Genomic DNA, 22,114 nt, shown 5'->3' with positions numbered 1-22,114 from the left:
TGCTTATGCTTTTCAAGGCTATTCTTGAAAGCCAGCCTGTTGTACATATGCGATAATAAAATATATATTAGAAAAACTACTATAAATTATGGAATTTTGTAGTTGAGCATACAAAAGATTTTTATATTTATTAACTCATATTAAACTTTTCACAAGCTAAAAAGAAAGCAGAACTGTACCCTCCCTGATTTCTATAGATTCACAGATCTGTCCTGAGCTGCACGTTTAGATACACATGACTGGTCTAAACGCTGTATCAGCATAAATCTGCCCAGCAGTGGCAACCTTTGAACCCCACCCTTCTAATTTGAAGGTAGCTCGCAGAAAGGAAAAAAATCCACTCAGAAACGTTTTAGAGAGCTGTTAAAAAGTACATATGTGGTAATTTTGTACACTAGGTTCCCAGGTGCTGATGTGATATTTGTAAGGTGGCAGTCACAGGTAGGTTGCCTCTAGTGTGACGGTGGAGTGGAACACTTGCAGGGTACGAGGAGATCAGGATTGCAACCCCTTTCAGTACAATGAGGAATTAAACTGACTATCTAGGCTAATGCTTTGACCTCAGTATGCTGCTGCTGAAACCGGTTTTTCTTTCTCCTCCAATATCCCTCAAAAAGAAATGAGTGAGCCTTGCCAATCTGAATGCAGTAATTTTAGAAACCATTTTATGTTCTGACTGCCCAGTGGAGAAAGCCACTTGCCTGAGGCAGAAGTGTAGTGCCTGCTTCTCAAGAGAGAAGTTATGACCCGTCTCACCATCTGTGTTTCCTATTCATTGTCTCTAGGCAATACCCGAAGTGCCTAATTCTCCCCGTGCACTGTACTGGGAGTCATGGTCCCTAACACACCACTCTGGATTCTACTTTCTGGCTATGAGCTCTGGATTTCTCCCTGTAGCGGAGTTGTTTTGCTAGATTTAAGCTTCTATTTGCTAGCAATTAGTTGTTTTTGTTATATCTTTGTAACGATCTCGTTCTGGTCAGCACAGGACAATGGACTTGCTATGATAGCATCTGACGAATTAATTTTATTTTGAATTTGATTAATTTGAATTTTATCTGGATTCCCACTAAATGTAACTCACACAACGAACAGTATCAGGAATGTAACACTGGTTCCACTGAATTCAGCTCCAGCTTTGACCATGACTGATTCAGATCTAGGGCTAGAAATTTATGATGTGATCAGAAGAGCAAGAATCTCTACTCTTCAGTGTGACTTTTGCTTCTGGCTTTGATGGCTTGATAATCTGAGAGCAAAATCTTAGGTGTGTAATTCTACTGGGCAGAGTTTTAGAAATGTTTAACAATTCTTACAAAATACATTTTCTCTTTCTTTAGGATCGGCATAAAACGAAAAATTCCTTCTTGTTTTGCAATCAAATGCTATGTCATTACTAATTCATCCAGCCTTTGGACAAAAAAAAAACAACAGAAAAGTGCAAAGTTGGTTAGTTTGTTAAACACAACAATCTCCCTTATCAATCCACTAATTTGCAGAACTAATTTATCTCCCACCACATAGGTATTTTGAAAGAAGTATATTAATATTCATTTCAAATGTGTGAAAAGGAAAAAGTTCAAACTGAAAATACTGTTGAGAATATGTTTTCATCAGTGTTGCAGTAAAACATCTCTTTATATAGGCAGTATACATATGACGTGAACCCTGTGTGGGTTTTCAATCTGACTTCAAAAAAAAAGATGCAATGCTGAACCCCCTGTGTCACAAAATTTCAGGTAAACCATTTATATTCAGATTTAACTAAACCCCAATCACAAAAAAACATCTTTTTTAACTTTCTGTCTTATAAACTTTTTGTTTTCTAATTATCTTATATTTAGATACTAGGAACTCTGCTTATATATGTGCTTAGACACACATACACTCACACACACACACACACAAGTATGTAAAACGTCTTTGAAAACAAGGGTAAATATGTGAGTTACTGTGAAAGACAGCAAGATATTTAGTGGCTATTGCATTGCTTCTGTAATTTTACAGACTCTCTTCATTAGAACTGACTGTAATGCCTAATGGAAAAGTACATTTCCTCCATTATACATGTAAAATGTATTCTTTGGATTTATCTTTCCTAGTGACACTGTATTCTGTCAATTGTATCTAGGTGTTATTAAATAAAAGAATTTCTGCTGGGATGATCTGTATTCAAGTGATCATGATTAGACTCAACTGCTTCATGAACAGTTTCATGATGGAAGAAGTAGTATCTTTGTAAGAGCTTCATCATTAAAATCTTTTCCCCTGAAGAGAGGAAAATCATCTGCACCTGATTCCCAGTTGAGGAAAATGGAAGTCTCAATGATGACTTGGGATTCCCAGGACATAGGTTGTTTTGGGTAAGGATGTGGTGTTCATCCCTCTTCCACTGGAGCTAGGAGAGTGAAGAAATAAAGACTGATTGCGCTAGAGGGAGAAAGCAAAAATTTTAGCTTTACAGTGTTCTCATTTGAAAGGGGGAATACTGGGCTCATTTTTTTCTTTCATGATTGTTTATGCAGTTTATCTAAAGATCGTTTCAAATTAAATGTGTAAAGAGTTTTTGAGACAAGTGCAAGGACTAGTTAGTTGTTCCTTACGCAGTATTGAAGCTACAAGGCTGTAAAGTTCAAGTCTCCACTTCTGTCTTGCCACAGTGGGTCTTGAATTCTTCAAAAGGCAGATTTTCCTCAGCCATCTCACCTGTTAGTGAGCTGAAAGAATGGGTTTCTAGGACAGACAGCCTTTTCAGGCTGTTGTGGAATTGCATCCTAGTACTCTGAGCTAGATGTAGCAGATCAAACTAGTAAGGCTAGTTTGGATAGAAACTAGATGGATAGAAGCAGCACCCACACCATGCCAAAGGTGATGCCTTAAAAGAGCGAACACCATTCAGTTCTTTCAAAAAATACCATGGGTGTCTTTGCACCAGAGAAAAAACTAACTGTTGAATTCATGCTAGCTCTCATGGTTTCAGCTGGAATAATTTTCTTCCTAGTAGCTGGTACAGTGATGTGTTTTGGATATAATATGAGAATAATGTTGATAACACACTGGTTTAGTTGTTGCCAAGTAGTGCTTACCAGAAGTCAGGGCTTTTCAGTTTCCCATGCTCTGTCAGTGAGGAGGTGCACAAGAAGATGGGAGGAAGCAGAGCCAGGACAGCTGACCTGGACTAGCCAAAGCAGTATTCTATACCGCAGAACATCGTGCTGAGTATATAAACTGGAGGGAGTTGGCCTGGAGGTGTCAACTGCTGCTCGGGGACTTGCTGGCCATCGCTTAGTGGGTGCAGAGACATTGTATTGTGCATCACTCGTTTCTCTTGCACTTTATCCCTCTCTCTTTTTGTTCTCTAATACTGTTTTTATTATTATTATTCTTGTTGATGATTATTTTTTACTTTATTTTAATTATTAAGCTGTTCTTAACTCACAGGTTTTACCTTTTTCTGATTCTTCTCCCCCATCCCAACGTGTCAGGGCAGGAGGGAGTGAGCAAGTGGCTGCGTGGCACCTAGTTGCAGGCTGGGGTGAAACCATGACACTGGTGCAGATAACTAACTGCAGCTTATGTTGAGGCACTTCAATGGTAGCGTGGGGTAGGGAATTTTGCTGTTGCCTTTTCCAAGAAAGTTCCCTGATCAACTTGCTGATGTTTCAGACCACATGCTGAAATCATTCATTCTCCCATGAAGTGTGTAGGGGGTCTTAGACATCACTTAGAGGGCACAGATTTGCGCTCTGCGGTGGAACATCTGAAGTTAGAGAATGCCTCATTGAGTTTTTCAACTCCTACCTCCATTCCTGGCTGTAGCTTTTAATGTTCAGTTAATGGAGGGAAGAAATGTTTCCCTAGTAACTTAGAAGAGATTTGTGAGCTATAAAAGCACATGGGAACAACTGATAAAAAGGTAGTCCTAAAAAAAATGCACTCAAAATTGATTACGAGGTAACAAAGTCAACACAGGCGTGCAGGTCAGAGTGACAGCTTGTATTTGCTAATGTCGTATGTGTGAGCTGGTTAGTCAGAGCTGCTGATTTTGGTGTAATACATGAGCATATCAGTTTCAACAAACACTGAGATAGATTTTATTTCAGCTGTAGCACCACACATTGCAAACTCACAAATGCATTTAACCAAGAGGGTACATGACAATTCCTTAACAAACATATAATCTCTTTGACATCAGTTTCAAAGGACTAAGTTGACTTTGGCTGTAGTCCTTCTGCCTGCTGTGTTATTGCAGCAATGAAGTTCAACACTGAGTTAAAGCAGGACCATAGAGAAAAATAATCTTAAAAGATATAACAAAAGAAAAGCATTGATCAGCAACTCAAGAAGTGGAAAGTGTCTTTCATTCACTTCTCCAGACCGATTCTTCTGTTTAGTCACTTCTCTATGCATTTCACAATCAATAAAGAGAACTTAAGGCAGTCTAAGAAACAGGAAAACTCAGTGACAGAGAATACTCATTTTTAGGTATCACTTCTACAACTTAAAAATAACTCCATGAAAAAATAGGCAGATCTTATACATTCACACTAACCCTTTGGACAAGCATTTTTTCATTTCAACAGCACTGATCCCAAACATAGGAATTTTACCTCACAGACTTGCAGTCTTCATTTGCTGACTCCTTATTAAGATAATAAAAGTTTTATGAACTCAAATGATGCTATTAGGAAAGGAAAACTAGCTAAAGCTTCTCTGGACTTATTCACAAGGCCAGAATATTCACTTATTTCCATAAACTCTGGTTATACATGAAAATGAAATATTAAAGTGCTGGTCCAGAGCCAAGTTGCCTCAATACATAAAAGTTTAAACTACAAAGCAAGCTGCTGCTGCTGGAAGACAGTAGCACTATCCACCTATGGGATCCATGTCATTGCTGTGTTGTGAAAGGCACTGAAGAACAGTTATGTCCATTACCAACAAAACAGATCGGCTTCTGCAAAAATGCACATTAGCCATACCTTTAGAACTACATAATATCTTGAGCAGCCAAAAAAGCCAGCATTTGACTTTCTAGCTATTGCCAACAATGTAGGAAAAAGACAAGCTACTGGGAACTCCAGTTTATAAACTCCATGGCCCTGGCACACATAGGATGATCTCCATGTTCTGTGAGATCTCTGCAGTGCCTTCGGTACAGTGAGCTACAGAAGAAAGTCTCCAAATCATAGAAGTATATATCTTGGTGCATCTAATTTGTCTCTGATAAGATTCCGTGAGGACAGTCAGTAACTACTTCTCTCCCTCATACCCTCAGAGGTTACACTATCTCATTCTGAGCATTTACAGAGGACCACCAGCAAAACAGACAGGGAGACGGGATGTCCCCACATTCCAACAGTGTAACCATGATATTCAGTGCTCTTGCTTTTTCTTGATCCCTTTCAACAAATGCGTATATATATAGATATAATTTTTATAATGACACAGTAACAAGAACACCTGTTCACGGAAGCCAAACACCTGGATGCAAGCCTTTGCAGCCAGAGGGTTGCTTCAGAGTGGACAGCAATGTGTTCAGTGGGGTACACTGACAGGGACTAAAAGAGCAGGGCACCATTAGCTGAATATAAACATAATAATTTAGAAAGTCAGAAGCACTGGAGAGCAGTAGCACCATCCCAAGACTTGCCATGTTTTTGAAGGGATGTGGTCTCAACTGCTTTATTATGTGCTGCGTTCAATGCTGCCTATGTGAGTGACACGCATGGCACAGCTACTGCATTAGCCCTTGATCTTAAGGGCAATACAGGCCTATTTTGTGAAGCCAAAGATTAGGCATTAAATTGCTCCACACAGTCAAAGTGATGCCAGCCCAGGAAAGCAGATCACCAGTGCTTTATGTGCCTAACAAATTTCAGTAGCGAGAACATGAGATGTCTCAGGATTCTCAGTCACACTACAAGTAAAGAGGGATTTTATGGGCACTGCTTACCTGTACCCACAGGACTAAATTCATCCCAGGTGGTACTTTTGGCACATAAACATTGGCGTTTTTTGGAATTTGGCTCTGTTTCTTCCTCCCTTGTAACGATCCTGACAAACAACCTATTTGTCTGTGACCTCCACCCTGGATTGCTATAACTCACTACGTGGTTGAAGCTGAACGTGTGGGTAAAGAACAGGCTCCAGATGTGACTGCTCATCTTTTCCAATGCTCACATCTTTACAGAGTAACAGACCTGCATTTACAGCACTCCACAAGCTCCCAAGTAGTTTCTAAATCAGATCCAATAAAGAACCAAGGCATTTTAGGTTGTTTGTCCCTGTGACTTAACCGGTAACCTGTTCTAGTGCATAGGGTGAGATAAGAGCCTTAGAATTGCAAACTGGACAGCCCAGATGCTGAGAAGCCTAGGATGCACTATGCACAAAGGCATGTCTGAAAACTCTTCCACACAGTAAGGGTCTCCTTGCACCACAGTTAGAAATCCTTCGTGGTAGTTAGGAACATAGACATCTAGAACTCCCAAAGAACTAAGCAGAGCTAGTTTTTATTCTACAGTCTATACTCTACATAGGTATTTTATTTAATGCAAAAGTTGTGGCAATAGTGAAACCACTCACTTTTATCTAAGATGTTGTAGTTAGTACATTTACCAAAAAAGTGGACAGCGTCAGCTCGGTTCCTAACTTGGCCTACAGTTGAAGCCACCATCATCATCTTCAAGGAAAAAATCTGTTGCAGAGACATTATTTTCTTGTGATCTTTCTGGACTCAGGAATTTTTAATTCCATGCTAACCAATGGCACATCTTCATCCAGATCCACTAGAAAGTATGTTCTTTCTCAGTCTGTATATAGCTGGGTGGTTAGATCCATTGATTAGGATGCCAAAAAATGTGCATTTAAATCTCCCCAGGCTGAGTAGCAAGCTAATCTTGGATCAATTGTTTAGTCCAAAATTCAGGCTAACATTTAAAAGGTGGTTTGAATCACAACTACTTTTGTATTTTTACGGGGTGACTTCCCTTCTTTGAGAAGCTCAATCTTGCTTATGTCGGTTAAACATGCTCACAGGATCTTGGGTGGAAGAAAATTCATCAGGCTTACATGAGAACTGCATACCTCAGCTCAAAATGAGCTAATCCTGTGCCTGCACAGAAGCTGAAATTTTATTGTTAAACAGAAAAGTAGTACAGTATGGTTAGTCACCTTCAGGGGTAAATGGCACCTGAATTAGTGAGTCCTTAGGATGTCAATTCTGGCAGCTTGGTAGGGCTTAACTACTAATTATTAGACTAAGTACTGCTGCAGATTCCTCACTTCTTCATTGGATCTAATCCGTTACAGAATTTTAAAATCTGTGAACAGTTCAAGACCTAGTTTTATTGAATTTCATATTTTGATATATGAGTCATAGTGGCTGCTAAATAACAAAGCTCCAGCTGAGAAGTTGAGAAAACAAGGACAGAGCATTTTCTGTGGTGATCCAACTATGCATCCAGAGCAGGACAAGTAAATCAGGGTGATCACATCTTTAAGAGTACTTGAAGGTCTTCTAGACACTGTAGGAAAGGGTGCAATTTAGTATTTTGGATTGATAGGCAAGATATTTCCTGCCTCACCCGAGCACATTTCTTTGCTTATTCTTTGACTCTTTCCATGAGAACAGCGAAACAATTTGTATTAGCCTTGATTATCACTACAGCATAAACAGGACAGAGGTTTTATATCAAATTTATAGCTTTGAGTTACCTGGCATGCAAATTTGTACTTTCTTAAGCTGTGCCAATCTTAAACTACAATACTGGCTAAAAGATCTCAGAAAAAGTTCACTTTGGAATTTCAAAGGCAAACTGAGACTCAGCTGTAACTTGGCAGAGTTGAGTCCCAGACAAAAATTACTCAGCTTTTTCCTTCTTTACATGATTTCTTACATTTTCTTTCAGCTTAACTCTCCCCAGTCTTTCATATTTTGGAGGAAAATGGAGAATATGGAGAAAGGATTTTAGATTACCATGTTAACAGGCTATGTTCAGAAAAAATATAGCTCAAGGTTAAGTACACAGAGAATTACAGAAGGATCCTACACAAACAATAACAGTACTGATATTTCAGACTAAAAAAATTTCAGTATTTTCATGGCACTTTTGACAGTTTATAGATAGGGTAAGGTTGTTCTTTGAATTTGTCCATTTCTGATCTAAAAATGAAAATGCAGTTCACTGGCATCTCTGCTGAACTAAGACATTTAAAAGAACAGTACCACTATCAGTAGATCACAAAGAAAAAATGTAAGTGGTTCCCTTTGTGTAAGCTAGTCCAGCAGAATATTATTATCCTCCAAAACTCGTGACTTGTAAGTGAGAATGTAAATGCACAGACTATAGAATAAAAAATCAAATTGGTCAATGAGATCTTGGGATAAAAATTTAGCCCCTTCTACACTCTTACTACCCTGAATGATGGTTGAAAACCTTGCCAATTTTAGTTGCTTTATATAATCAGGTTTTAATACAGTTGACAAAAAATCCCAACTACAACAAATATAACTTAAATAACAAATAAGGAGATTTGCATTAGATTTGGAGAATGTGGCAGACTGCCATTCACCACAAAGTCTTGGAACAAGATAAAGTCATCCACAACTTAACAGATGTTAAACAAAACAAAAATTAAAAGTGCTATTGCTAAAAAATTCTTATAGTGAATTCAGATTTGGCTCCATGTTCTTAAAACAACTGACTTTACAAATGAAAAGTAAAGATTCATATAAATAAAACACATAATAGAATGGCCACACACAGTGTGGGATCTCATAAACTACTGCAAATATTTGTACTGTTCTAGAAGTCATCTTGATTAAAACTTAACTATGTATTTGCTGTTATATGCAGTTTTCCTGAAAAGAACTAAAATTCAATCTCAAACAAGGTAAAATGTCCTGGTGTTGGTGTTTACACATTTTTATCATCTGTAGAACCACCAGGCACAGAGTTCTATACTAGAGTCATCTATTTCTTACTTAGAAATCGGACAACTCTTTACAAGAAAGTACAGTACAATAACTCTTCCCATAATAAAAAATTACATATGGGTACTGGTTTTGGATCTTTGTGGAAATGGTTTTGTTGCATTTGTTTTCTTGACATAAATATCTTCGGTCACGGTAGATGACAAATGTAATTAAGCTGCCAAAAAAATCCATTTAATTGCTAGTTCCAGTATTGAAGGAAGCTTGTGCAACCTTTGAGTTTGTTTTCTTGTTCAAAGCTGTACAGATGAAATCTCCAGCTTCCATCACTGTATAAAGGTTTACTCCCTAAAAAAGAGGTGAGAAATAGTTAATAATAATAATAAATGCATATGTTGAAAAGGCTTAAACTCCCTGTTTTTTTGCTCCAGGGTCTAATTTTTGCAAAGGGCCTGATTCATGTCATAGGTTGGTAATGGAGATCAGTAGAGTTACAGTGAATTACACAATAGTCACAGCTTCTAGTTATTTGGAAGGTTCTACCACTTTGAAAGTGATTTCTTATCCTAACAGCAGTGGACCAAAGACTTGAGTAATATCTTTCCAGCTCAAAAGAATCTGGAATAAAGAACTGGAATAACAACTAGAAGAAGTTGGAAGAAAAATATAGTGTCTACAAATGTGCTGTACTTATTTATCACCCAATGCTAAGAAACCTCATGCTTAGAAATATTTCATTTGCAGCTCAGAAGAACGGAAGAAATACACTTGTACTGGCCAATAAGTTCAGCACGAAATGGGATCCCACATTCTCTTGAACAAATAGAATCTCCTTCTCAAAGAAGTTCCTTTCAATGCAAAATTAAAATTTACATTGCCAGCACAACTGGGCAAAAAATTGCAGCTGCTTGATCTGCCCATGCTAAAAAATAGTCCCTTGAGCAATCAACCTGTTTTTAACTAATATAAGATACATATCAGTACTGCTTGATTGCTAAAATGGAATCAGATCACTGATTAAAGAGGAAAAAAAATATTTATTAGCCTCCTGGATTATTCACGTATAGTGAAAGTTTTAGAGTCAGAGCATGTGAGTGATAGAAATACTTGCTCCAAAGACTGGAATTTAGAAGCCAGTAAAGTACCTGTAGGAGGGATGCGAAAGGGGACTATGAACTACCAATACACTGAGTAGTCACATAAAACTGGGAGAAGTGTGTCATTCAGCATTAAAGAGCACAAAATGTACCAGAAATACACTTTCGTATCACTTAAGGGTTTCTGCACTGAAGTTCAGACCAGGACCTGACTTAAATGCTTCATCCCCTACTTGGATCTAGCACTTATTTTCATGTTCTATGGAAAAATTTGCCTTTTTCATTCTTGGAGTTGGCTAAAAATGTTAATGAGAATGAAAATTACTTCACAGAAATGTAATCAAAAACATTTTGAATTTGAAAAAAAATGCTTCAAAGTTACAACCACCTTTAGTATTTAGCACCATCTAAAACATTGTTCAAAGACACTCTTTCATAACTGTCTCATTTTAATACAGTTATAACAAGGGTGATTTCAGCATATTCTGTTTATCTTTTATTGGCCATTACTTAGGCTTAGTTTGTAGAGTGCTATTGCACATAACGTAATCTAAAAAATTCTTAGAGCATCTGTGCTTTTTTACTAGGAAGAAATCAGAAACATACCATCATAGACATACTTGGTAGACAGACTACGGAAGATGGCAAAATAAAATCCCCAAACTATACAAAATTCACATTTTCAGGACTGTAACACTGCATAATGTGGTAAGTGTTGATAAAAAACGTATGTTCAAGGTTCACATTCATTAAATGGAACACAAGCACCTCTGCCTTTTAAATTCTTCTTATGTAAGTGTTGTGGACCAAAGAGGATTACCATGAGGGCAGAAACCCCAGAATTCACAAGCATGACTCACAGATGAAGATGGGAAAAGAGTAGGGACAGGTGTTTGTAAAGTTGTTGAGTCAAAATAATATGTCTTCAGAGAGATATTAAGAAATGTACTTAAGTGTACTTGGTAAACACTCCATATATCCAGAATTATTCCTTGACACCAAGGAATGAAACTATGGAACACAACGACAAGTACTTCCAATAGTACCTATGAAGTTGGATAAGTGCCCTAAATCAGAGGAGCTTCTGCCAGAAGGCAAAGTCCTTTAACTCCCATTGACTTCAGTTAACCAGATCTCCTTCAGCATTCATAAATACCAAGTCTATTATTTCTCTGTACTTCGGTTTCGGTGTCAATAATGTGAGGCTAACAGCACTTAGCTGCTTCTCAGGAAGGTGCATTGTTTTCCAAGTGCTTTGAAGGCATCGTAAGCACAAGTACTACTATTGTAATTACATAGGAATCATATAGAAACTGTTTTTATAGAAAATGTATGTCTCCCTACAAAGTTTCCTAAGCATTAATGATCTACGACATAATTATCTATCCATCACCATGGTGCAACCAATAAATCTTTTTGTATATGGGCTCTGCTAGAAAATAATTTCACATTTAGCCTGCTGGAGATTCATTTCACACATCACTTTCTTGGTTATGTGTTCTGAAGAACAGTATAGAACAAGCACCAGTTACCACTTTGATGTATCTAGTCAATCTGAACTCAATAATATACACTTAAATACTGTCCATCCTTTAGCTGACACTGTAAGTGACTTCAGTCAACAAAATGAAAGCTTTAGTGCATAGCTGAGAGGAACATGAGAAAACGCTCCTTGCAAATGGACAGTATTAATAATTACAATTTCATTTTATGCCATTACACAAAAAAGGACATATTAATAGATTTTTGTGATAACGATTTTACAGAATTGGCCATGGTATCAAAAACCAACACTGAAAAGACCAAAGGTCATATATTAAGGTAATAATTTCAAGGTTCCATGTCTCTCAACCAGTAAACCACTATTTTCTTAATGAGCCAGAAAAGAGTCAAAAAGCAAAGCCCTGTGTTTTGCTATCGCATAATCTAACACTAAAAAACCAAAAGGAGGACTAAGTGTTTGATTGTGAGATTCTTATCTCCATGGGATTTGGTATCAGCCTTTAGGACAAGCTAGATCCCTGCTTGGACACAAGATCATTAACAGATTAATAAATCTTATCAAGAAGCCTGGAACAGGTATATTTCATTTAATCAGGGTATTTTTATTTAAATTATTCCTTTTGCTATATGTCAGTTGGAAAAGTCAGTGGGTATTTTGCCCAAGGAAAGACCACAATGAAAACCTAAGTCTAAGGTGCATAGCAATGTGAAGTGAAATGCATGGTTCTTCTCCTTATTCCAAAGAACTGTGTTGTTTCTAAAGAATAAGCACATTCTTCATGAAAAAAAGCTATCCCAAAGCATGTATGAACAGTTCGAAACAGAGTCCACTTGTAAAACGGACACTTGTGATTAAATGTTTAAACCTTTTCTAAACAAGTATCTGACATCTACCCAAACTCCCTAAGAAGCACATGAAAGCAGATGAACTCCGTGAACTCTGTAAAGTACTGAATATGCTTTAACAATGCTCAGGAGATGTACAGTTCAGCAACAAGTTCCATGACCCTTTTATGGCAAAGAACTCCATTGGCATGATCGCCACACGGAACTGCAACCTACAGATCAGTGGTAAGATCTCTGGTAACTCAGATCTTCATGTTTCAGACATCAGGCTTTTCAATTTCTTTCTGCAGCAGTTTAAATCCAAACCACACACGCTGCAGTTTTTGCAGGTCTTTATATGTTCTTCTTTGACCCTGACTCCCAAAGTCTATGTCTAAGTTAAAGGTAAAGTCACTGTATTGCTTGAGTTAGCACAAACTCATTATGCCACGTTTCCAGAACAACGACGATCAACAGGAAGACCAAAGAGCACATTCTTTGGGGAAAGCAGCATCTCTTGGTTCCCAGGAATACAGAATAAATAACATGCCAGCTGAGCCAGGGATACTAAATGTGTCCTCTTGAAGTGTGGATGCTCACTGGCAAAGTTCATCAAAGTGCAGCTCAGTGCAAATAAGTTGCTTTGCCTTCTCTTCCAAGAACAAGAATGGAAATAAAAATGACCATGAAGCTTACTAGCCAGTAACAGATTTTGTACAATTTTTAAATATATTAAGTGGACACCTGAGAAATAGCAATGTCCTGTGCTTGACTTCCAAACACTAAACTTTTTTTCTACTTTGAAGCCAGAAAAATTATCAACAAATAAGCACTCTGAACCAAATCCAAAGTTCTATGAAAAGAACTGAGGTCTGCTCAGTCTTTCCATTGTAAAGCTGATCAGACTTCCAGAGCAGTGTCTACAGTAGTGATTTTTTTGTGGTTACTGAGGCATAGCAATGACTCAAACCAGTTGCTACTGAGCTCCTCATAGGTAGGGATCTCCAGGTAGAGAGCAGGGCATTATTCAGCTTCCTGTCAAATACACAAACCGGTTCTACTCTAAATTGCCTAGTAAAGTCAACATCACTCATGTGATCTGTCAAACCATGTTAAAGCATGAGTTTGCAAAAACTACTACTTCCTCCCAATGTTTTATTGTACAGCACAAGTAATTGTCAAGTACGTATCATATCTTTTCTAGAATAATTTGTTTTTCTTAGTGTCTTAAGTAGAAAGTAAAAATATCTTACTGTGTTGACCCCCAGACCGTTAAGCATGTATATCACATCTTCTGTGGCTACGTTTCCAGTAGCACCTTTTGCATAGGGACAACCACCCAGTCCTGCAACAGATGAATCCACTACAGTAACTCCCATCTGGAAGGTAACAACACAAAAATGCAACATCAGCATAGAGTATTATTTATAATCATTCATAAATAGCGTGCTAGACGTATTAGTTACTATGGATAAAATACACATTTCTCCACAAATGGATGTGTTCCTCAGAAGAAATTCCTTATAATGGCCTTAGCTCTGACATCTTTATAAGGTAAGACTCTTCAAACACAGGACGTGGAACAAAGAACTAATGGTCCATTACATGCAGCAGATAAGATGATTGCTGGTTTAGAGTGAAACAGAGGTTTATGTTTTCTCTCTGTGTCTCTCTACATGTTGTTTATAAACAGTGCATCTATTCTTGCAAAGTCTTACATGCAACCAAACACAATCAATGTGTTTATACAAATGTATAATTTTAAGCATATGTGTAAGTCTTTGCAAGTTGGAAGTCTTCATATTAGCATCTGATTCATGTGTCATCCAAAAGATTTTGGGACATCTACCCTCTAAAATGTGTTTTGTATTAATGGCTATTCTTCCACAAAGAATTTCCTGAGCATTTTCTCTCTTCTAATTTTCTTTTCTTTCCTCTTTATTAGAGTTCATAAAGCCACCATGTAAATAACTTTTTTGTTTGTGTTTTAGAGGAACACTACACAGTATTTTCACCCAAATCAACACCAAAATGTAAGGAAGAATTAAATTTTGCCAGATCTGTTAGAGTTCATGGGTTCAAATCAACTGTAAATAAAAGCTTAAAGAATTTTATCCTGGTGAATCTGACCCATTGTTTACCACATTCACCAGTCTAGAAGAAAACACAACCCTCAAAACAGTAAATTTCATACTTTAGAAGTCCTGGAGATGCATGCAAAAGCCTAGTTTTTAAGATGCTTGGAATAACTGAACAGCTTGCATATAACAGAAGTTCTCATAGACAGAGGTTCTGAGCTTTACTTTGAATATTTTTAAGGGAATAATTGGTGCACAGTGTTAAAGCTTTCTCATTTAAATCATGACTTGAAAAAACACTCAGCTGTCATAACTTCATAATTCTCCCATTTTTATTTTCTTCCTACAGCATCCAAGTGTTTTCTCTCTCCTGATTCTCTCTCAGCATATTCATGATAAAAAATAGTAAACCAGTTACCAACTCTGCTTAAAAGATAGTATTAAATTTCCTATGGGACAAAGCCTTCCCTGGCAGATCGGTCATGGAGGGAAAAAACTGAGCCTGTGATTTCCACTGATTTGTTTAGTGAGCTCTTGCACCCTCTTCTTTCTGTGATTTTAAAATAAAGCTGAAACTGGGAAGTATTTCTTTCTGTAATAACATATTATGTATATGATCCAGGACACCGGGTCCCCCTTGTCAGAGAAAGCTCTTCAGTCTGCCTCTTGAAAAAGATCATACACCTCAGGAGGCATCCAGGCTCCAGAGATAACCAGAGACAGCAATGGCATTAAGCAGAAAGGTCATCAGGTGTTCAAAGACACCAGCTTCTCTCTACCTTAAGCACACTAGAGGGTTCTCCACCCCCTAGGGCTAATTTAGGCAGACGAGAAGTTTGGAAGGAGAAGTCGGGCAGGCAAACCAGAGTGCGATCACAGCTCAAATTCAGGACAGGCATTCCTGTGCAGAGACATGTGTTCAAAACTCCAACTTTGGCTTTGGGTCCGGAGCAATTCAGAGGTTAAACCATGCCTGTTGCTCACATTTGCAGGTCAGTAAGATCTAGAGGCCCGGCTGCACGGAGAGCTGATCTCCATTGCTCTCCTTCTGAGGGACCGAGCTGTCCCTGCAGGCTGCTCTGGGACCTTAGCTTCTCCTCCACAGCCAGGCGTGCACCAGCTGGTGAGGCAGGCAGAAGGCGATCTCCTCCATGTTGCAGTTGCCAAGTCCCCTTTCCAAACAGACCCATCAGTGTGTTTTTTTTTACTTCTGAAGTAAACCTCCCTAATGTTTTGTTGCATTTCCTTCTAGTTTTATCCTTTCTATAGTTTTATCATTGGCCTTACTCTTTGAAATCCCAACGTTTCTGGAAGGCAATAATAGAGTACTCCAATGAAGTGTTGTCCCAGCTCCCGTTCTCAGACAGGGAACGTTACCTTGAGCTAGGTAACTGCTCAACGCCTGCGACAAAGACCTCAAAGGAGCTGCAGTGCATAACTGTGACAGGCACGACAGTATTGCTTAATACTGCTCACACAAAGAGGCTGTCTAAGAAGGGATATTGTATTTTAAAGCACACTAATCTGTGAATTATGAAATGAATCACCGAGTACATGTTTCACATTTCAGTCGCTTGTCACACACTTTGTTTGTGTAACCCACCGGTCAGAAAATGTGTTACACAACACATCTGTGTCCAACACACAGAGGGCATGCATTTAGGATAGCTTGCAACTGGAAATTCCGTCTCTTTTTGCACTGTCTGCTAAGATCCATACATTTACTCTGGAAGTCATTGCTTCAAGCTCCACAGTGGTAGCTTTCAAGCTTGCAAGTGTGCCTGCAGAAACACACCTAAGGACTCTTAATGGGAAGACTTAGGGTACGGTGAAGGTCTGGGGAAGAGGTAAGGGAGACTAACATGTAGATGTGCTGGTACAATACAAGCATGCATCCCACTACCATGCCTGCTCTCTCCGTCTGATTTTAAGCTTTCCATCAGAAACGACTGTTTCACAGATGAAAAGGTAGAAAAAAGTGCCTTTCATGGAGTTTTCCTATTTTCAGTTGTATGCTTCTGTCATAACAGCTAGAGCATTCTCGATGTACTTATTTTCAGTAACTTTTACTTGAGGATAAAACCTATAGGCAAATAATGTGCTGAGGTACATCACGGCTGTTAAACTCCTAGGGAATATCAGCAGACTCAGAAACAGTTTTAGAAGCGTATAAGCAGTTACTTTCTAACACCAGTGAATTATCTCATGAAATGCTTGTTCTTGTGCAAAAATGGGAAAAACGTCAACTAAACTGTATTTGGTGAAAACAGCCACAAAAGTTTGCCAGATCAAAGCTGGTGTATATCATGATCAGTAGCCTGCTCCAGTCCTTCACAGAGCTCTCACTGTGAAAAAAAAACAAGAAACAACATGCTGCCAGCATTAAAAACATGTCTTCTAAAGGCATTAGATATATTTACATTTTAATTTCTCGATGTGCTTGTACAAACACTTGTGATGCCCCTGTAATGCTGCATTTGCATTGCAAGTTTGTAGCACTGGGGTATATGTTTCTTATTGTTTGTTGAAAGTGTTTGCAAACACATGGAGGGGTATGGGATACCACAGCAACACGAAGGTAACATGAAATATTTATCTTTGTCCGAGCACATCCTAGTATTCTCGGGCAGTCTCGTCTGAGTTAATTCACTCTACCTCCACTGGAAACTGGAGTAAGCTCTGACAATTTAGCCTAACGTAGATGCAAGAGCACAAAAAACAATGCCTTCTGCTGGCTAAGCAGTGGGAGCAGTAACCTCTAGATGATGGACAGTGCTAATTGTCTTTTAAACCATCAACTATTATTGCCAAACAGAAAAAGAAGGAAGTCTAGTCACAGCTTTACATTGGTAACATCCTCGGTGTGGTGGCTTTCATCCCGGTACAGGACATTTAAACCATTGCTTCCCAGAAGTAGTGTACCAACACATGCACATCTCTAAAATTGCATCTGCATCAGGTTGCATTTGCCATTTTAACATTCAGCCAGTTGTAGACAAGGTCTTGACACGGTATATGTAATATAGCAGCTCTGACTGACCTCCAGATCTGAATGTCCTCAAATCAGTGCTCTTAATATGCCAAGAGCGGGTGTGTCTCTGCCTTTAAGATACTGTTCTTTAACGTTCTCTTCACAATGCTTCTGATAAGATGGCTACTGCAACGTACTGCTATTTCAGCAGCAGGCTCAGCTGCATCTGTCTGCTCTTGCATGTTGTACAGGCCTTTTCTGATTCATGTGCAAAATCACTGTAGTCCATCTCCAGTGTGGCCCCATTCAAAAAGCCCTTAAATAATCCATACTCCACGCTCCATTCTAGCAGTGCTAAAAACAGATGTTGGAAAACATCCTTCAGCAGCACTACTAATTTGGAGGTTAATATTACAGCCCAGCCTGTCCAAGCAAAGTCTGAAGTAGCACCTAATAAATAACTTCTATGCAAGTTTGAGCAGCTATGAAACTGTTTTGCTTTTGCAGCCATTAAAACCATGAGGGGCTCTAAAAGCAAAGCTAAAAACTGACATAATGTGTAAAAGGCCTCTTCCTTCATCACATGTCCACTATTTGTCAGGCTTTTACAGGAGATAATGAGTTTCAAGCCTTTCAGCAATCTGAGCTTGCAAAACATTCGCTGTCAGTATGAGATCTACAAGCCCACAGTCGTCTTCTCACTTCCTGACAGTCACTAAATTGTGCTGAGATTCATGAGAAGTTGCACGGCAGCTCTGTCGTAGGATATGTCCTAGACGAGCACTCACTGCGCTGCTTACGTATGGATGTGTGTGTGGGTGAAAAATGGCTTGGCTTCCAGGACAACTTCAGTGCTCCAATCTTTTTGACACTTGCAGAGTTTTGATAATCGCTAAATTCCTGACAGTGGTTCCTGAACACCTTCCAAACTTTAGCTTTGGCTAGCTTTAGCTTACTCTCTAGAGAAGGCAGAAGACTTTTTGCTCCTGTCCCATACTAGCTTCCTAACTCCCCAATGAGAGAGCAAGGAATTAAATTCATCACCTTTGTCAAATAGCCAGTTTTAACAGGAAACCATTATTGCCAGTGAACAATAAATGCTTCATGTGTCTCAGCTTGCTTTACTACCTCCCCATAACTTCTTGTTGGGACATCAGTCTCCTTCCTTACTGCTCTTTAAACCTGGCTTTGTTGGACATAAGTTTAACTTTGTCCCTCTCTTAACAATGGCAAAGTCAGCGTCAGTAACTGCAGGGATGCATGAGGTATAAATCAGAAGCTATAAAACAGGTATCACAAATAAGGATTTTTTTTAAAACTATGAGATTTTGAAACCATAATATTGAGGAATGCAGGTATGCATCAAACAGGAAAAGATTTGTTGTCCAACGTAGTTTAGGGGCCACAGCACTGTGAAGTTCAGTACTGCAGTGTCTTAAAGATAGGTGCATGTAAATGGGACAAAGAATCACTGTATTCAGCATTTGTTCAAGGAAGGGAGAAGGAAGAGAGGTAGAAGTAAAAGGAGGACCTACACACGGTAAGCCAAAGGTTGTCCACACAAAAGGCAGCACAAGACTAACACTGTTTAATCTTGCAACCCCTGTCTATGCCTAGCTGACACTTTTGGCGTGGATGGTACTGTGTCTCTCAGGCATCAGTCTGCTACCCACCACTACTTGGTATGCCAGCCATCAGGAAAAATGCCTTCTCCTGTAGAGACAAAGGTAATTGTAGAAATACAAACAACAGCAGCGCTTTGTAAGTTGCCTGTGCCCACAGAGACCCTTCTGTGAGCTACATTAACAAGTTGTCTAAAATGAAGGCTTGACATCCCCCTTTATTTCAATAAAACAAATGTATGCAAATAAATATTATTTTAGTATTTGAGCAATCAGAAGCATAAATTTCTACATATCAGGCAATAAAATGGGACAACATCTCTCTGTGGAAAACCCTGAAAGTTAACTGCATTTCCTTCCTGCTTCTTTTTCTCTCTGCTTTTGCTAAAGATTAATGCATCACAAAAGAAAACACTACTTTTCAGAGTTAACTTCATCACTACTGACCACAGGGTGTCACTGTTACATTAAAATCTATAATTTCCCAGTTCGTTTAGTTAGAAAATTAGTACATTCAGTGAAGAAAAAAAAAAAAATCCTTTTCTCCAGAAACATATTGAGATGCAAGCAATTTGTGGGTAGACGTGCCACATAAAATAGGTTAATACAGCATTCCTTCAACTTATGGCACACATCTTTTCATATTGCTACTGACACATTTATTATAAGCAAAGCTGGCAATGACATCTAGAGTTAAAATTCCCTAACACTTTCCATCATAAGGCCCTACTTTCAGTTGTTTATTACTTTGTCAGCCTTTAACTGCTGCAGCTTATATTTTCCATGCCTTGTCTCTGCCTCAGGCTGGATTTTTTTGGAAAGTTTTAGTGAAAAATGGGGTTGGCCACTTCCGAGAACAAGTTTGGGGGAAGAAAATCACTTTGTTATGCTAATATTCAATAATTCAAACACAAGCTTCTTGGAGATATTCTTGTAGGTTTGCACTCTCAGATTTGGCACAGAAGGAATACCGATTTTAAGAGATCACACAGTCTGGACCTTAGTTACAAGCTTAGAAAAGTTCCACCTCATCAGGAACTGGTCAGGCTGATAGCTACAATGCTTGAGTGACCAAGACAGCAGCAGCTGACCATGCTCCTTCCCTCAACCTCAGCAAAGAACTGTGACACAATTTCTCTGTAACTAAGCCAGAAAATCTGTGTCTCTGGCTGACAGTGCATCACCTGCACAAAACACCTCTCACCAATGGGCTTGAGCAGCTGAGATCTGTGTTGCGGATCCAGTTCTTCAGAGAATGTTCAAGGATGTTTAGGGGGAATTGATGCCATTAAACAAGGATGGTTTTGAGATTTTGAAAAGCTTAGAAAGTCCTAATAAAAATCCTACGCCATAACGAAAATTACTGCGGGGAAGCAGATGTTCACAAATCACTATTAGTATTGCCTATGCAGGCTTATTTTGCTCCTTTTTTGAACATGTGAACTCTTATTTACAAGACACTGGGGGGCTTGCTAGTTCGGGGTTGTACACAATTCGCGCTGCTCCCCTGCTAAGGGACACAGCCCCTGCAGGGGGAGCAGGAGAAGCGTTTCAAGGTCTTCTCGAAACCCATGAAGATGCTACGATCATCAGAGCACTGAGTGACTTTCCAGTCTCCCTTCCTTCCCTCCCCAAGCAACTCAGGGCACGGCCAGATCTCCCAGTTCAGCTGCTGCTGATTTAAAGTAAGTAGTTATTGCCCCAGATGCTTTCCAGCAGAAGTTGCTGCTCTCAAGTCAACCTCTCGTGGTTTAACAGTTTGTCTGCTTGCTATGATCTTGTGAAATAATCTGATCTAAAAATGCAGAAGATTAATTTTGTAGATCTAAGTTTGGATATGGTCAGAAGACCAGTTACACAGGTAGAACAAAGATAATATTCTTGGGATCTGGAGGGAAAGGGGGAACTAGAGAGGAAAGGGGGCACTAGTTTCAGGGGAGGCAGAGACAGGGCATCTAGTCCAGAGGTGCAACAACTGCGCCAGGTTGTCCATGCTCTACATGCAGCCCATTGACGACAAGGTTCTCATGTGCTACATGTCAGTGTAAATGAATAAAAATAAACCTGAGAATAAAGCGAGGGCTTTGAACAGACACAGAAGACAAAAAAGATTGCTTAACTTGATGGTAAGGTTACCGAGAATTGCTCTGGGAGAGGACAATTTTGCTGGGACTGGAGAAAGCATGTTTGGAACTGCTGACAGCAAAGGTCCAATGAAGAAACAAAACCCACTCACTTTGCGAGGGATGGCTCACAGAGGATAAGCCAAGCAGAGACATACCCACTAAAATAAAATGGGTCAATGATCATAATGGCTGAATTATGGGACATCAGTTGAGAATGGGTTGAATGAAGGAGGAAACCCCAGGTAAAAATCAATGTGTGAGATGCAGGCTGCAGAGAGCGCACTTCACTGTGAGTTACAATATTGCAAAAGGCCAGAGTGCTGCTATGGACAATCAGGGAAGGGCACTGATTTAGTATTTGAAGTGCACATGGCAAACATGGAACATGTGAATCCATCAATAAAAATGGCAAATCTGATGCCAGCATCACAGTATCTGAAAAGGCAACTTTTTACTACATTCAGGGAACATATAATCTGGTTCATTTAGGTACCCCTTTTATTGACGTCTATACCTTAGAAAGAAACTACAAATACTTCCAATCTCGTTGTTCAGTCCTGGTTAGCTCTGCCAACTCCCAACCCTCAGCATTACTCAAAAAAACAGTTTCTGTTGATTCATTTGGTGGCTTAAGCTGGGTGGCCAAAACTGCTCCTGGAGGTGTAATTTCCCTCACTCTGATTAAACTGAACACTTTCAGCATGATGCACCAAGTGGTAGAGGACAGTCCTGTAGCAATGTGAGCAAAAAAAAAATAGGTGGGTGGCAGAAAACATCTATTCTTATAAAATAAATTTCTAGCAATGATGGCTATATATAAGAAAACTGGGAAAACAGAGCAGAACTCTTTTTATTCCATGGTAGTATTATGGTATGTCAGCACCAGGGTATCCAAAAGAACAAAATGGAAACAGCATTTAAAATCCCATCTGACTTCAATTCAGCCAGAGCTCT

General features: G+C 39.0%; 1 protein-coding gene across 2 annotated transcripts in view; it reads right to left on the bottom strand.

Annotated features, from left to right (window-relative positions):
• Nucleotides 1-22,114, bottom strand: part of HMGCLL1 (3-hydroxy-3-methylglutaryl-CoA lyase like 1) — a 92,996-nt gene continuing 70,882 nt past the window's right edge. The window contains exons 8-9 of one of the 2 annotated variants that reach the window (XM_080389916.1): nucleotides 13,617-13,742; nucleotides 2-9,286 (exon numbers count right to left, since the gene is read on the bottom strand). In XM_080389916.1, the coding sequence (XP_080246042.1) occupies nucleotides 9,173-9,286; nucleotides 13,617-13,742 (240 nt within the window). In that variant the 3' untranslated portion in view covers nucleotides 2-9,172. Of the gene's footprint in view, nucleotides 9,287-13,616; nucleotides 13,743-22,114 lie in introns of both variants that reach the window. The other variant, XM_080389917.1, reaches the window with a different exon arrangement.

The sequence above is a fragment of the Falco punctatus genome (assembly GCF_963210335.1).
Source record: "Falco punctatus genome assembly, chromosome: 5".
Lineage (NCBI taxonomy): Eukaryota > Metazoa > Chordata > Aves > Falconiformes > Falconidae > Falco > Falco punctatus.
The sequence above is the reverse complement of the archived record's forward strand: the minus strand, read 5'-3'. Positions and strand labels throughout refer to the sequence as shown.